The 17,316-nt window shown below is 36.9% G+C and overlaps 1 protein-coding gene across 2 annotated transcripts in view; it reads left to right on the top strand.

The window, feature by feature from the left end:
• Positions 1-17,316, top strand: part of Rps6ka5 (ribosomal protein S6 kinase A5) — a 187,997-nt gene that overhangs the window by 150,005 nt on the left and 20,676 nt on the right. For both annotated transcript variants that reach the window (XM_074067318.1, XM_074067317.1), the window contains exons 12-16: positions 61-154; positions 4,687-4,857; positions 10,909-11,100; positions 15,315-15,474; positions 16,729-16,892. In XM_074067318.1, the coding sequence (XP_073923419.1) occupies positions 61-154; positions 4,687-4,857; positions 10,909-11,100; positions 15,315-15,474; positions 16,729-16,892 (781 nt within the window). The remainder of the gene's footprint in view (positions 1-60; positions 155-4,686; positions 4,858-10,908; positions 11,101-15,314; positions 15,475-16,728; positions 16,893-17,316) is intronic.

The raw sequence follows: 17,316 nt of genomic DNA on the forward strand, positions 1-17,316 counted from the left end.
ATGATAATGACAACTTATTGGAAGAGACATGTAGATGCTAGTAGCTATCTCATTCTGCAGAATGGAAGCCAATACTCAGAAAGAAATAACAGCTCTGAAACTCTGTGAAGGACATCCCAATATCGTGAAGTTGCATGAAGTTTTTCATGATCAGGTAGGTATCCTATCTGTTTGGGATCCTTTATCTGTTTGGGGGCTTTTTTTTTAAATTTTTTTATTCATATGTGCATACAATGTTTGGGTCATTTCTCCCCCCTCCCCCCACCCCCTCCCTTACAACCCATCCTGCCCCCTCCCTCTCCCCCCACCCCCTCGATACCCGGCAGAAACTATTTTGCCCTTATCTCTAATTTTGTTGAAGAGAGAGTATAAGCAATATAGGAAGGAACAAGGGTTTTTGCTAGTTGAGATAAGGATAGTTATACAGGGAGTTGACTCACATTGATTTCCTATGCATGTGTGTTACCTTCTAGGTTAATTCTTCTTGATCTAACCTTTTCTCTAGTTCCTGGTCCCCGTCTCCTATTGGCCTCAGTTGCTTTTAAGGTATCTGCTTTAGTTTCTCTGCATTGAGGGCAACAAATGTTATCTGGTTTTTTAGGTGTCTTACCTATCCTCCTATCTCCCTTGTGTGCTCTCGCTTTTATCTTATGATCAAAGTCCATTCCCTTTGTTGTGTTTGCCCTTGATCTAATGTCCACATATGAGGGAGAACATACAATTTTTGGTCTTTTGGGCCAAGCTAACCTCACTCAGAATGATGTTCGCCGATTCCATCCATTTACCAGCGAATGATAACATTTCGTTCTTCTTCATGGCTGCATAAAATTCCATTGTGTATAGATACCACATTTTCTTGATCCATTCATCAGTAGTGGGGCATCTTGGCTGTTTCCATAACTTGGCTATTGTGAATAGTGCCGCAATAAACATGGGTGTGCAGGTGCCTCTGGAGTAACCTGTGTCACAGTCTTTTGGGTATATCCCCAAGAGTGGTATTGCTAGATCATATGGTAGATCAGTGTTTAGCTTTTTAAGTAGCCTTGTTTGGGGGCTTTTTGTTGTTTTTTGTTTTTGTTTTACCACTCAGTTGTTACTACATATGACATGGAAGGACAGAGAGAAGCAAGAGCTCAATGGTGCTATCACAGACTGCTGTGTGCTTATTGCCAACGCAGCTGCCACCCACCATAGCTTAATTACTTCATTCCTTTCAGCACTAGGCAGTTTTGAGCCTTTAATGTTCTTTTCACTTCTAAAATAGAACATATAGAGTCTTAATACCAGGTATTGCAAGCTAAAGGACAAATAAGAAGCAGAAGAGCAAGAATACTCTCTTTCCTTACCTTATTTCAGACAGCAAAGTCTGTTCAGCCTCCAAGCTAAGCCCTACTGCTCCTTCTCCACTTCCCAGTCCTGCTTTTCAACAGGATGCTAACATAGAAGCATGCCAGCTGGGATATGGAAGGAGCATCATTGTGTTTCGTCCATGTTACCTCTCAGCCCTTCCCACTGCTACCTCCCATACTTGAAATGCTCCATTTTTTTCCCCCTCTGACACTGGGTTGGATGACACAGTCCTGCTCAGGAAAACATGGGGGCACAGGAGCTAAAAACCAGTCCTGAATATGGTTTGCCCAAATAATACCAATGAAGAAACAGATTCCTAAGGATCATGAGATTTATACCAGGTATTGCAAGCTAAAGGACAAATAATACCAATGAAGAAACAGATTCCTAAGGATCATGAGATTTATACCAGGTATAAATACACTGGTATAAAACCAGTGTCAGAGGGGTTGTGTCTAAGATCACACAACTTAGTGAAAATCTGGTAGGGCACTCCTCATTTGTGCTGCTGTGACATCCATGCTAGGATAGCTGAGACCTAATTCTCTGCCACATTGAAGTATCCTGAAGCACTGTGACCACGAGTGATACATCGTGATGAAGTCAGGCAGCAGCAGGAATAGTATCATAACTATAATAATCACATGCTTTATGTGGTCCATGTATTGTACTAGAGACACTCTGTAGTCAATCCTTATGAGGTGAGAAGTTACAGAAGTTCAGTAACAAGAGTTTCATAGTGTAAGTGGTTAAGGCTGGAATCTGAGACCAACCAGTCCAATTTCAGAGCCAGCAAGCTTTTAATTACTTTTCTCTGCCTCCTTAGGGGAGGCAGAAACAGCCCATTTTTTATATCAGGAAATGAGCATCCAAAATTGGTATTGTCCTTTACTTGCTTTTTGGTTCTTATAGTCCGAAAAGGAATGCCTTTGAAACAAAGACTCAGGGTGAATCCTCTCCCTGCTCATCCATCACCTCTCACCTCATTGAGCTTCTCAACTCCATGAGTGTCCTGTCCACTAGAGGTGCTCAAGAAGAGGCTGAACAATATCCTGTTACTGCAGGTAGAGAGGAAATTCATGAATCAATCAAGGAATCAATGGATGACCTTAGATATCCCCTCTGTGGTTTTGTATCTGTCCCTAGCTATATTCCAAGCCAGACATTTGATCTCTGACCTCCTGACTAGTGTCACATCTCAGGAATTACATCCCTAATTTTTTTTATCTATTTCACAAGCTTATGAATTGCTATTTTTATATTCAAGAGTTATCAGAAAATAAATTATCTTATGATATAATCCTATATATACTGGTATGAATACAGTTAACATTCTACATGAAGCTGGTAAAATATACCCTCAGTTTTTTTCCCATGATGGTGTCACTAATGGGTAACATCGATTAAGGGTGGTCTTCTGCCTTCAACTGTGCATTAGTACCGCTCATTTTCTGTGCCATATTCTATGCTTTACATACTCTATGAGTTCCGTATTGTTGCTATAACAAAGCACCATAAACTTAAAATAATACAGATTAATTACCTGAAATAATTAGTGGAGATCAGAAGTCCAAAATCAGTCTCACTGGTTTACAACCAGGGAGTAGGCAAAGTAGACTACTTCTAGAGACTCTAAGGCTCAATTTGTTTACTTGCCATGTTCCTTGGCTTGTGACTCTTCCATGCAAAACTGTAATCTCTTGCTTCTATTGTCCACATACCACAGACCCTGATGAATAATTTAGGATAATCTTCCCATCTCAAGATCCTCCTTAACTTGCCAAGTGTGGTGGCTCATGCCTGTAATCTTAATACTCAGGAGGCCATGCCAGAAGAGCGTGACTTTAAGGTTAGCTTGGGCTGCATAGTGAGACCCTCTCTCTCTCTCTCTCTAAAAAAAAAAAAAGGAGGTACTTGTCTTTTTTTTCTGTATGAGGTAAAAAGCAGATTCTGGGGATTAGGACATAAACATCTTTGGAGGGCCATTATTTGAGGAACCACACATAGATTTTCTCCTTGTTATCTACAGTTTATTGATAAGGGTCCTAAAGTTCATAGACGTACAGTAGTATCCTCAAGATAATAAGGAACAAAACTGCCTGGCATGGTGACACACTCTTGGAATCCCAGCATTTATGGAGGCTGAGGCAGGAGGATCACATGTCCAAAGCCAACCTGGGCTCCATAGCAATATGTTGTCTCAAAAAAAAGAATAGAATTGACATTCAAATCCAAGCTTGATTTTTTTATTCTTTTCTTAAAGCTCACTGGCCTATGCTTATAGCAGACCTTCAACCTTCACTTTATTTGTCTAACATAAAAACTTGAATAAGCTTAATCTCTTGTATTCTGGGAACGGTTTTCTTATTGAAAATGTTGTTCACCATTTACAATTTGTCTAGTATGTTCAGGATAATATCCTTGTAACTATTTGATATGAAGCAATTTTTCTGAGTTTTGGTAATTCCAGAAACATTTGTTGGGTAATGTCAGTGCTATAATGCATAACACCTGAATGTTGACATGGTATTTATTTCTAGACTATTCATGTATTGAAAGCAAATATAAGTCCTCTGTCCTTTGGTATCTCCTGTGTTATTTTCTTTATGTAGATATATGCAAAGCATAGTAAAAATGTAAAACTTACAAAATAATTAAGATAATGCTGCTGGAATCAAAAGCAGTCATTTAAAAAAATCATGCACAGTGGGTTATGGGTATTTGTAATGAGTATTAACAGGAGCACTGAAGCTAATTTGTTGAGCCTTAACATTATCAAACAGTACTTTAAAGAAAAAGAAAGGAAATTTTTCATTAAATGGGTTTGCCAGACCTCATGTGGGTAGTTGCCCATACATAATCTGTAATCTAAATTACTTACAATAGATGACTTCAGATTATTGTCAGCATTGGGTCACACTTTAAAAAGAAAAATTGGTACTAGAGCTGGGGCTCAAATGGTAAAGCACCTTCCTAGCAAGTACAAGGCCCTGTGTTCAAACCCCAGTACCATAAAAAAAAAAAACTAAAAAAGAAAAAGAAAAATGTATGAACTACAGAAAGAGGGTTGAAATGGAATTCAAATTAAGGAAAGGAAGTCAAGGAAATGATACATGAAGATTTCACTGCAGTACTTGAAATTTCCTATCACCAAAATAGAATTCTAAAAAAGTCACGTTATCCTTCAGCTCTTTCCTCTAAAATACAAGGGTTCCTGTGGGTTGTTTTAACAAGGGTTTATTTAAATTTACTGGTGCTAGATAACAGTCAATACTTCATGCAGTAAGAGTTGTCTGCTTCTTTCCATTAAAGCTTCTGCATGATTCTTTTTTTTAGCTCCATACGTTTCTGGTGATGGAACTTCTAAATGGAGGAGAACTGTTTGAACGCATCAAGAAAAAGAAACACTTCAGTGAAACCGAAGCTAGCTACATCATGCGGAAACTTGTTTCCGCAGTAAGCCACATGCATGATGTTGGAGTAGTGCATAGAGATCTGAAGCCTGAGGTATAAAACCATGTGTTCTCTCTTATAATCCAGCCTACTAATATTATTAAATATCCCTCAAATAGTTATGAAGCTTTTGTTTGAGTCCCCTCCCCCTGCAGAGGGCTAAGAAGATATTGGAAAATACGTTTCTTGGATTTTCTTCTTTTGTCTTTTCTATGTCAGTCTAAAATAAATTTGTCTCTTTTTTTGCCAGCTGATCATCTTGAGGTTATATTTGTAAGTGTGAGAGCCTTTTATGGAAAAAATACTTCATGCAACAGTTGTGGACTAAAAATAGTCATGGAAAATTTTGTAGCAGAAAATAATATCCTTCTATATGTGTTCCGTTTTGGAGGGTTTTTTTTAATGCTGTATTTTGAAAACGTATTATTCATAATCAAATTGATTAGCTCCTGAATGGAATATTTATAATTCTAGTCTGCATATGTAAACATGAAGTATTTTCTTGTTTTAATAAGTTATGCCATCCTTATATGTGGTTTTCTGTGCTCATGTACTATGGTATTTATAGAACTGCACAGCAATGCAAAGCAGCAGCTTTTTGTATGTTTATTTTTATTTCAAAAGGTTAATAAAGAAGTTTCTAACTCAGACTGATCCTTTTTTAGAATAGAAATGAAAATTCCTCCCTTTTTGAAAACCAACAAAATAATAATGAAAATTGAAAAACAAAAACTAGTAATTTATAAAAAGATAGCAATGAATCATCCTTTCCATACGCAAAATTATACATATTTCCTCTTCAAAATAGACCTTTATTTTTAGTTTCCATGTGATTAGATTGTATTTTCAAGTATATTTAAAATATTAATATATTTGATGTCTTTTTTTAAACCAGCCACTAAAGAATATTTCCCTGAAAGTAGTATTTTTGCCTTTAAGTATCTTGAATTATTAGAGGAAGAGGATGTTTTAAAAATGGAAATCTGCAGGCTAGGGTGTGGCTCAAGTGGTACAGCACCTGCCTAGCAAGTGCAAGGCTCTGAGTTCAAACCCCAGTACCACCAAAAAAAAATGGAAATCTGTACATTCAAATATTCAGCCATCCCTCAGTATCTGTGCAGGACTGGTCCCAGGATGCCCAACAGATAACAAAATTCAGGGGCACTCAAGTCCTTTATATAAAGTGGCATACTGTTTGCACATAACCTACACAACATCTTCTCATATACTTTAAATTCTGTAGGTTACTTGTAATGCCTAATGCAATGTAAATGTTATGTAAATAGCTGTTATACTATGTTTTTAGGGAATAATGACAAAAAAAGATGTCTGTATGTGTTCCGTACAGCTGCAGTTTTCCTTTTAAAGTTTTCAATGCATGGTTAAATTGACAGTTGAAGAACTCATAGATATGGAGGGTTGGCTGATTTATTCCTTTAAAAGTATTTAAACTTCTGCCTGTGAATTTTCTGTTACTTTATTCACATTGCTAGTAATTAATCAATGTGAATTGTGTTTCATGAACTTGCAACTCTGATATCTCCCCCTCTGCTTCCTTCATCATAGTTCTCACTCTCCTACATAACGCCCACTGAAAATATGGTGCTCTGTACATTGGAGATTAGTTATCTATTTTTAAATGTGAAAGCACACCACTTAAATGTTTTCTTGATAGACAAGGAACAGGCATGTAGTTTTTTTAATGGAAAAGATCTGTTCCATGACTGTATAGAATTCATTTTCACATGTTTTATTCTTTGATAACTGGCCATCTGTCATCTCATGAGTCTCAAGTGAGGCAACTGTCCTCTGAAGCAGAATTTAAATTTTCCTTTCCAGTTTCCTGATAAAAAGATCCTTAGATAGCTTAATTCTTCTTACTTAATATAAGACTTCTTCTTTCATTTGAAATGAAGTAGAGTTATTGGATTATTGGGGTCACTCCACTGCAGTTATAGTTTTAAATCAATGTAAATTTTGCAGAAATGAAAATGTACCTTTAAACTAACATTTTCATAATCATATACCTTTCACTTTGACTTTTAAATGGCAGACTGTATTATTTCCAAACTAAAAGTTTAATCCCTTTCCCACGTAGGATTTTAAGATCTGATTATATATCTCATGGCATTCACTTTCTGCATAGGCAAAATCCTAAGTTCTAGGTGAGAATCAGATAAATTTAGAAGCTGGCTGACATTCCTAGTAGACTGCTTTGTATTTTCTCAAACTGGTCCAATCATCTTGAAAGATTAAGAAAAGTTACATATATGAAATTAGTTTTAAGCAGTACTTGAAATGAGGATAAAAGGAAATTGGTTGCTTCCTACCATTCCTGACCATGCACACATACCTTCATGGAGCACTGGCTCTAAGTCTCCACTTTGTACCTTAGGAGATGAAGAAGTAAGCAGTATGCTCCAGTTTTAATGCTCAGTAATAGAAGGAATGGATTAAAGTCATCAAATTAAAGTGAATGCCACCATACCTCATTTCCTCCATTTCAAGAACTAAGATCAAGGCAAATCATCCTTAATGTGGAATAAACTTAGGTCATTAGCAGCACCCATGAAGACAGAGGCCAGAGGTGCTTCCCATTGCTCTGTGTAGCCCAGTGCCTGACACTGCAGAGGAGCTCAAGCTTACTGCCCAAAGATATCTCCCAAGCATACGTCAGGAACCTTGATGTGACTGCAGTTGTCACATATTGTGTGATAGAAAATTTAAGAAAACTTTCCATTTAATTGTTTTGCTTTTCTTTCCTCCCATTTTATTCACCTTTTATGTGAAAGGCTTTTCTTTGAGTCAGTCAAGTTTTCTATGGTATCTTTTGTTTCAGCTAGAATAATATTAACAAAGCAAATAATGTTCCAGAGCTGGGAATAATTCAGTCAATATTAGGGCATAACAGATTTTGTTAGGATCTCTAAAGAAAGTGTAATCAGATTCATTTGCTTTGGATTCTAGCTTGATTAAAATGATTTGTACTTCAGTACAGATAGCATTTAGTAAGCATATGACAAGTGCAAAAGTGGTACACTAAAGCCTTAATGCTGTAGAAACCTTGGTGGATGAATGATTTAAAATAACATTTTCTGGATGGCATATCTCTGAACATCAAAGTATGGAAAAGTATACGTAATGCGTATCTTATCTCCACTATGTTTTCTTTACTAAACTATACTAGATATTATATAGCTATTTTATTCATGAGCTGGCACATCTCAAAGAGCAGGTTTGCTTCCATACTACTGCAATAAAGTGAATATCACAATAAAGCAAGATATAGGAATTTTTTGGTTTCCCAGTACATATAAAGGTTATTTTTATATTATAGTATATTAAGTGTGAAATAGCATTATGTCTGAAAAAATGTACAGACCTTAATTTTAAGATATTTTATCCCTAAAAAAAAATCCTGACAATGTTTGAGCCTTTAGTGAATCTTAATTGTTTTGCTGGGGGAGGCTTGAGCCTTGGTGTTGACAACTGCTCGAGGTGGTGGTGGCTGAAGGTTGGGTGAATGTGGCAGTTTCTTAAAATAAGACAATGAAATTTGCTGCCTTGGTTAACTCTTTTTTTCATGAATGATTTCTCTGTAGCATTTGATGCTGTTTGACAGTAGTTTACCCACAGTAGAACTTTCAAAATTGGAGTCAATCCTTTCAACCCCCTCTGCTGCTTTATCAACTAAGCTTAAGTGATGTTCTAAATACATTGTTGCATTTCGATAGTGTTCACGGCATCTTTGCCAAGAGTAGATGCCCTCTCAATCAGTCACTTTCTGTGCTCATCAATTAAAAGCAACTCCTCATGCATTAAAGTTTTGTCATGAGATTGTAGCGATTCAGACACATCTGCAATCTCCACTTCTACTTCTAGTTTTCCTGTTACTCATACCACATCTGCATTTACATCTCCACTGAAGTCTTCCGGCCATCAGCTATCCTTGAGAGTTGGAACCAGCTTCTTCAAAACCCCTCTTAATTGATATTTTTATCTTTGCTTATGAGTCACAAGTCTTCTAGTGGCATCTAGGATAGTGAATCCTTTCCAGAAAGTTTTCAGTTTACTTTCCCAGACTTATAAAAGGAATCACTATCTATGACATCTATAGTTTTATACAGTGTATTTCTTAAATAGTAAGACCCGAAAGTCAAAGTGATTCCTTGACCCACAGGCTGCAGAATGAAAGTTGTGTCAGCAGGCATGAAAACAACATTGATCCCATCATGTATCTCCATCAGGGATCTGGGTGACCAGGTGCATTGTCAGCGAGCAGCAATATTTTGGAAGGAATTTTTTTTTCTTAGCAATTGGTCTCAACAGTTAACTTCAAACATTTAGTAAACCATGCTATAAAAAGATGTGCTGTCATCCAGGCTTTGGTGTTCCATTTATAGAACACAGGAAGAATAGATTTTGTATAATTCTTAAGGGGCATAATAATTATGATTATGATGATAACTCAGACCCTAATAATAATAATTCAGAATAATGAATTAGCATTGGCTTCAACTTTAGCTGCCTTACCCCTAACAAGAGAGTCAGCCTGTATTTGAATCTTTGAATCTTTGAGGCACTGACTTCTCCTAACGATGAAGGCGCTAGTTGGTATCTTCTTCCAATAGAAGGTTGTTACGTCTACACTGGAAATCTGTGGTTTGGTGTAGCCCTTCCTCGGTTTTCTTAGTTGATCCTCTAGATAACTTGCTGTAGCTTCCCCATATTCATCTGCATTTTCATATTATATAGAAACTATTTCTTTTAATCAACCTCTGCTAGCTTCAAACTTTTCCTCTGCCACTGCCTCAATTCTCTCAGCCTTCATAGAATTGAACAGACTTTAGCCTAAGGGAATGCCATGGCTTTAGCCTAAGGGAATGCAATGCCATGGCTGTTTGATCTTGTAACTAGACTACCAACTTTTTCCATATCAGCAATAAGGCTGTTTTGCTTTCTTATCATTTCTGTGTGTTCACTAGAAAAGCACTTCGATTTTCCTCAAAAATCACAACATAGCTAACTGGTGTAAGAGGCCCAACTTTGAATCTACCTCAGCTTTCAAACTGCTTTCCTTGCTACACTTAATAATTTTTTCCTTTTATTTAAAGTATGAAGCATGTAACTTTCTTTCACTTGAACACTTAGAAGCCATTGTAAGGCTATTGACTGGCCTAATTTTCAGTGTTGTTGTGTCCAGGGAGTATGTTGGCCTGAGGAGAGGAAGAGAGATGGGGACATCTTCAGTGGTGCAGTCAGAACCGTTGTTTAAATTAAATACATTTGTCTAAATTAAATTTGCAATAAATGCAATTCATGATGCCCCAAAACAATTAAAATAGTAGCATCAAAGATCACTGATCACAGGTCACCATAGCAGACATAATAATAATGAAAAGTCTTGAAATATGAAATTACCAAAATGTGACACAGAGACACAAATTGAATACATGCTGTTGAAAAATGGTGCTGATAGATTTCACAGATTTCCACAAATCCCTTCAATTTGCTAAAAAAAAAAATGTGCAAAGTGCAATAATGTGAAGCACAGTAAGACAAGCTATTCCTGTATTTGCCTATGCCAGGCCTTGAGCACAGGGTCATAAATAAGGTGGACACATAGTCCTGCCCTATGGTTGTGGTCTAAAGGGGGTCAGAACTATAAACTCAAAATGTAGAAAGGAAAAGTAAACCATGCTAGGGGAAAATACAGCAAACTCTCACTTCACTTAGGTGGGTTGTTAGGGTAGTGTCTCTCTCTCTCTCAGTGAGGACTAGGTGTACAGGAGCCCAGCCAGAAGGTAAGTTGTTAGAGGAAGTGAGAGACAGATTCAAGCAGAGGGAAGAATAGAAACAAAGGGTCTGAAATCATAAGAGGCATGGTGCAGTCAGAGAAAGTTTCACATAACATCATAAAACACAAATATTACAAAAAAGTAAAGACACCAACCATGCATTGATATCTGGCTCCCAGACCTTCCCCATGACACTGTGCCTGAATTACATTTCAGTACACAGATCATAGAAAATGTCCTATACTCAGGATCAGCAGATGCCTTGACATTTTAAAGAGAAACTAATTGAAGTATTGGCATCTTACAGAATTTATTATTCACTGATGAAAATGACAATTTGGAAATTAAAGTAATCGATTTCGGGTTTGCACGCCTCAAGCCACCTGACAATCAGCCCCTGAAGACCCCATGCTTCACCCTTCATTATGCAGCCCCAGAGCTCTTGAATCATAATGGCTACGATGAGTCCTGCGACCTGTGGAGCTTGGGCGTCATTTTGGTGAGTTCACCTTAATACAACCATGAAGCCTGTCCAGTTCTTTGGTGCCCTCACTACTTATCTCTCTCTTTGTCGTTTTTCTTAAATTTGTGAAAAAATGGGCAAATTAGTTTCTTTTCCAAACAACCAATTAGCAGTTTTAGTGAAATAATTTCCATTTCTTATAACTTATGTAAGAGAAATATAAGATTTTGGTTTATTTTTGAATATTTAAGTTACCTATGTTTTATATGAATGAGAGTTGTACATTTTTTTAAAACAAGCAAATTTTCATAAGACATTATATTGGATATAATGTGAAATAGGAGAGTGAGTCAATACAAAACACTTAAAACACTATTCTGTCAGATTGCAGGCTAAAATGGTAGTTATAAATTGACAAATGAATAGATAAAGCTAGAATCATTTATGGAAATGTACAGTAATCATGGTGAGCTTGCTTTTCACAAGATGTGCTTGGCTGCTGTGATGAGAAACTAAGTGTTAAGCTAGAAAAATCCCAAAGTGTTTTTAACCTCAAAATAGCTTTACTTTTTCTGCATATAGTTCATAATGCATGATCTTAGAGGAAAACTTTCAGACAGTGTCGAAAGATACAAGGTACAAGGAGCAAAGTGAAAATCACTCACAGCCTTTCTTAAGATATTGTGCAGCCCTCCCTCTCCACCTGCCTCCCCCACCGTGTGCTTCTTTACATCTTCCAGCATGTTGTTCTGTACACGTATGCATATGTGGGGTTTTCACAAATGGGATTAGATTGTACTTGTGGTTTGAATCTCAAAAATACATTTAACAGTTTCTTTACTAATGAGCAGCTAGTATTCTTCCATTTCTCAGCACTTATAAACTATAAGAATAAACATTTTTATATTTGTTGGGCTTTGTCTCATTATTTACTTGGGCTAGATTCCAGGAGAAGGATGCATACATCTTTATTTTAGCATAAATGCCTAGATTTCTTTCTAGAACATGTATCAGGTTAAGTTCTCACCAACTGTAGGAGAGTACATTAGATGCTATTAATTTTCATCCTAGCTGTACCCCATTGTTCTTACAATCTGCATGCTTACCTTCAGTGAGTATTCAGTCTGAGCATCTTTCATGCACTGGCTGTTTTTAATCTCTCTATGAATTGTTCTTTATGAGCATTGCTTGTTTTCCTACAAAGAGGTTTTTTTTATTGATTTTTAGCTGTATTAAGGATTTTAATCCTTTGTATGCCACCAATAATTAGAAATGTTTTTCTGCTTATCCTTTATTTGAAAACTTTGTTTATAGTAATATGGGATTTTGGTTTTGTTTTTAGAGTAGTTTAAATAGAGAAGTGTTTTTGTTTCCATGTAGTAAGATATGCCAGTCTTTTCATTTATGGTAGTGGCGTTGGTGTCAAATTGTCACTCCAGCCCTACCTTCAACCTAAGATTATAAAAATATCCTCCTAAAATTTCCTCTGAAATCACTCTATTATTTTTATGCTTCAATCTGTACTCCATCTGGGATTTATTTTGGTGTCAGTTTATTTCCCCCATGGCCAGCCACTTGTCCCTGCAGGATGGTTCTTTATTTTTAAACCTTATATGGCTTTCATCTGAGCACTTTTAAGCCATCAGTTATCACTTTCAAGCTAATCTTACATTATTTGTGAATAGGATATTTTAGTAAAAATGAGCAGCTAACTTCTGTAGATTTGAGGGGTTTAAGGAATTAAATTGATGACATTTTCATTAGCAGCAATGTCCTAATAATATAAAATATATAAGTAAAAAGAGCCCTTCATTTTTAGTATTAATTCTTGTTTCCATTATAAAAGAGTCCTCACCTTTTTTTTTTGGCAGTACTAGGGTTTGAATTCAGTTTGCTTTCTAGGCAGGTGCTCTACTGCTTGAGCCATGCTCCCCACCATTTTTACTGGGGCTGCTGTGAACTGTTATCCTCCAATCTATGCGTCCAGAATCATTGAAATTAGAGGCATGCACCACCATGCCTGGCTTGTTAGTTGACATGGGGTCTTGTTAACTTTTTGCCCAGTCTGGCCTTGAACCCTGATCCTCCTCATCTCTTAACTCCTGAATAGCTGGGATTATAGGCATGTGTCACCATGCCCAGCCCCTGAGACTGCACTTAAACCTAGACCAATTATGACTATTAAGTTCTTTAAGGTTTTAAAAGAGTCTTAGACATGCAGAGAGATCTTTAAAGCACCTAAATGCCATAACTGTTGAAACAACTTTCTGTAAAGGCATAGGAGGAAGCAGTGCAGCACTCTAAGTCTAATTGTCAATTTTTAAGAAAAACAGGGGATCAGAAGCAAGTTAATTGTACCACAGAGCATAGTCACAATGTCTAGATTGTGGGCAGTCTAGAGGACAGTCACTAGTTTCTTTAGGAAGTACAGTGTAAGAAAAGATAATGTAGGAACATGTTGATTAAAAAACAAGAAACAATGTTTGCATCTACTTGAATCTTGATATCAAGCAAATTCTGACATAAATCCTATTTATTAAATTCAAATTCTCAATGTATTTTCTATAGATACTACTACAATAAACATAGCATATTGTATATGTGTATATATACACAACGTATACTACACAATAAGGGAAATTTAAGCATTATTAAATACTGAATACTACAAAAGAATGACTGCTAATTTTAAGTATGATGGTGTTGTGGTTATGGTTTGTAAAAAGTCTTGCCTTTTAGAGATATGTGATAAAATAGTTACAGAAGAAAATGACAAAATTAGTACCTATCAAAAAAAAAGAATGCTTTGCAAACTTTTCCTTATAAGTGAATGCATGTCTCCTGATGTCTAGATAAAAAGCCTGAATTCTCCCAAAGCAAGCACAGGATTTATTTGGAGTCTCCTACTTTAGAGACAGATGGCCCTTTTGTATTTTATATATAATAAACATATTTTAATATGAGGATATATTGCCCCCATTGGATAAAATACGTATTCCAGGAAAATGCATCATGTAGTATTATGTGGCTTTGTTTATAACCCAGTATATACCATGAATGTACAATCCCTGTCTGAAATGTGCATGACTTTAATTAAAATAGAGCTAATGCAGCAAGCATATTAATCTGCTTGTGCTGCTATCATAAAACACCACAAACTGATTGGCTTAACTAGCAGAAATTTATTCTCATAGTTCTGGAGTCTGGTAGACCAAGATCAAGGTGCCAGCAGGGTATCTAGTAGGACCTTCCCCTTGGATCATATCCAGCTCCCTGCTTGCTGTGTGCTTGCCCACACAAAGAGGGCTCTCTGGTGTCCATTCTTTCATGGACAGTATTCCCTTTGGGTTAGGATCCTATCTTTGTAACCCTAATTATTGCCATAAAAGCCCCACTGCCAAATTCAGTTACGTTGGGGATTGGGGGTTCAACATACAAATTTAGGGGAGATACATTCAGTCCATAATATATAGTATTAGGGACTGGGCTGTAGCTCAGTGGTATAGTGCTTGCATAGCATGCGCAAGGCCCTGGGTTTGATCCCAGCACCAAAAAAGAAAAAAAAAAAAGATCATAATATATATAGTATTTTAAAAATAAAGCATTATAACATACCTGTGAAGTGGCACGTAATTCCACTTAATGCATCTCTTCACTAAGTATTTACTCTGGAGAGATTTTCTTTTTTACTGTTTTACAAATTTTTATTTTGAAAATTTCAAGAGAATGTAAGGGAATATTATAAACATCTAACATTTTGCAGCATATTCTTTTTTCTTTCTTCATAATTCTCTTATGTACATTCTATCTCTCCATATGTGTGCACATATATAATACACACAGACACATGTATATGTGTATATACATGTGTGTATGTGTATAAATATGTGATTTTTAATATACCATTTGCAATTTGCTGGCAAGATTATTCTAAACAGTCTTGACTGCTAAATAATCAACTGAAATTCTAAGATCTTATTCCCCCATGAATAAAGGGGGGGAGCTTCTTTAGTTATTAAACTAGTTTTAAATTCTCGATATCATAAAGAGCCATGCCACTTTTTTTAACTTTGAATTATGTTGGTTGCATCAGTGATATAAGTCACATAATCCTTTAAACCCAATAATGCAATAATGCTAGTTGTAATAGTTGGTTAATTGTGCTGATTAAGTTTGTAATAGGATTACTGGAGTGACTTTGACAGTAATTTTGGCAGTCATTCTGTTTTGTTACGTTTTCTCCACAATAGTATACAATGTTATCAGGGCAGGTTCCATTCCAGTCTCATGACAGAAGTTTGACATGCACTAGTGCAGTAGAAATTATGAAGAAAATTAAAAAGGGAGATTTCTCCTTTGAAGGAGAAGCCTGGAAGAATGTATCCCAAGAGGCTAAAGATTTGATTCAAGGTAAGACTCGTGAGATTCAGTCTTTGTGTGGTGTGTAGTGACTGCAGTGGAGTCATACCCATTACACATCTGTGTGTATGTTCATTACTCAAGGAACCCAAGTGTGTCCAAAGGTTTTCCCAGGAGACTCTTCAGCTGTTTCCTTCTTATTAGAAAATTCTTTCTCAGTAATCTTACTCCCATTTCCAGCATGAACTAGTGCTTGGCTTCTACTGGCATCTCAGTCTAACACATCCAAAACAAACCTGTCCTTTTCTTACCATCCTTTTCCTCAAATATGCTCCTCTTCCCATCTCCATTTTGGATAATGGCTCTATCCAGAAAGCAGACCACTGAAACAGAAAGGTTGGTGCTACCCTGGCTTCCCCTCCTCCCAGTCCTCAGGCCAGGGCCTTAGTTCCTACCATCATTCTCTGCTCAAGTCCTACCATATCCTTTCAACTTGTCTCACCTTCTCTGATTCTCCTGCCCATCTTTTGTATGACTGAGTGACAAATGTGATTACACCTCTTCAGGTAAAAAGCCTGTGGAGACTCTCCATTAGCTTCAGGTCAACTCCTTAGTTTTGCATTATAAATACAAGCCTTTCAAGACCTGGCCCTGCCTGCCTCTGCTTCGTCATGCCCCAGCTCTGCTGTTGTCAAATACTTTGATAATTCCTCAAATATGCCACACTCAGATGCCTCTGTTTTAGTTGTCTTCTTTACATGTGCTCTTCCTAATCCTTGGAGCACCTCTTCCTCATCCTCCAGGGATGATCTCCTAAAGACTTCCTAGGTCATGCCCTATCTCCTGAACCTCACTGTGTGCATATTTTGCTACTGGAGATGCCCATTATATCAGAATAGCTGGCTCTTTGTTTCTTTGTCTCCCAATTGCTCCTCTTTGAGTCTCCTAAACATGTACAAGATGGCTAGTAATGTTTGGCCTATGAGTGAAGTAGACCTGGGTGTTCTCTGTACACTTGGAGCTCACTAAGTCACCAGTGGGAGTCTTTGTTTTGGGTGGTTTTTTTCTCCTGATTGAAAAGCCAGTTTACCTGCAGTCTCCCAGAAACAGGCTATATGTGACCTTATCTGTGCTTCTGTCCACTAGGAAATATAAACATGTATGAAAATGTAATTATCTTTGTACAAAGTTGAAGCCTTATTGAAAACATCATGTCATGTGAACAAAACTGAAATTGTATCTGAGGTTGATCTTTAAGCCATGTTTAAAATGGCAAACCATAAAATATCTTATTCATTCCCACAGGACTACTCACAGTTGATCCAAATAAAAGGCTGAAAATGTCTGGCTTGAGATACAATGAATGGCTTCAGGATGGCAGTCAGCTGTCCTCCAATCCTCTGATGACCCCAGACATTCTGGGATCTTCAGGAGCTGCAGTGCACACCTGTGTGAAAGCAACTTTCCATGTAAGGCCCTGTGCTGTGCACACAGAGGGCAATACGAAAAGGGATTCTAATCACATGTTCTTGTTTGGCAGCCTCAGAGGCATACTCTTCCTTAATACATTTCAAATGAACATGCCCTTTTAATTTTAGGTATGTTTTTATAAACAACTTGATGCTATAAACACATTATGAACAGAAAGTACATGGGGGAATCAGAGCCACTGCTAACCCACAAAACACTTGATATTTACAGTAAGCTTGTGGAAAGGGACAGTAGTCTTGATATTTGAGCAGTTGAAAAAATTTTGGTGGGTAATGTAAAGGTGCATAATTAAAAACCTTCTTAGACTCTTAAAAAAACAAACATTACATTGGGAAGGGAGGCATAAGTGAAAGTACACTTACTCAACAACCATTTAGTGCATGGCATAGTCTAGAGACTGAA

Source organism: Castor canadensis, chromosome 3 (genome assembly GCF_047511655.1).
Source record: "Castor canadensis chromosome 3, mCasCan1.hap1v2, whole genome shotgun sequence".
Lineage (NCBI taxonomy): Eukaryota > Metazoa > Chordata > Mammalia > Rodentia > Castoridae > Castor > Castor canadensis.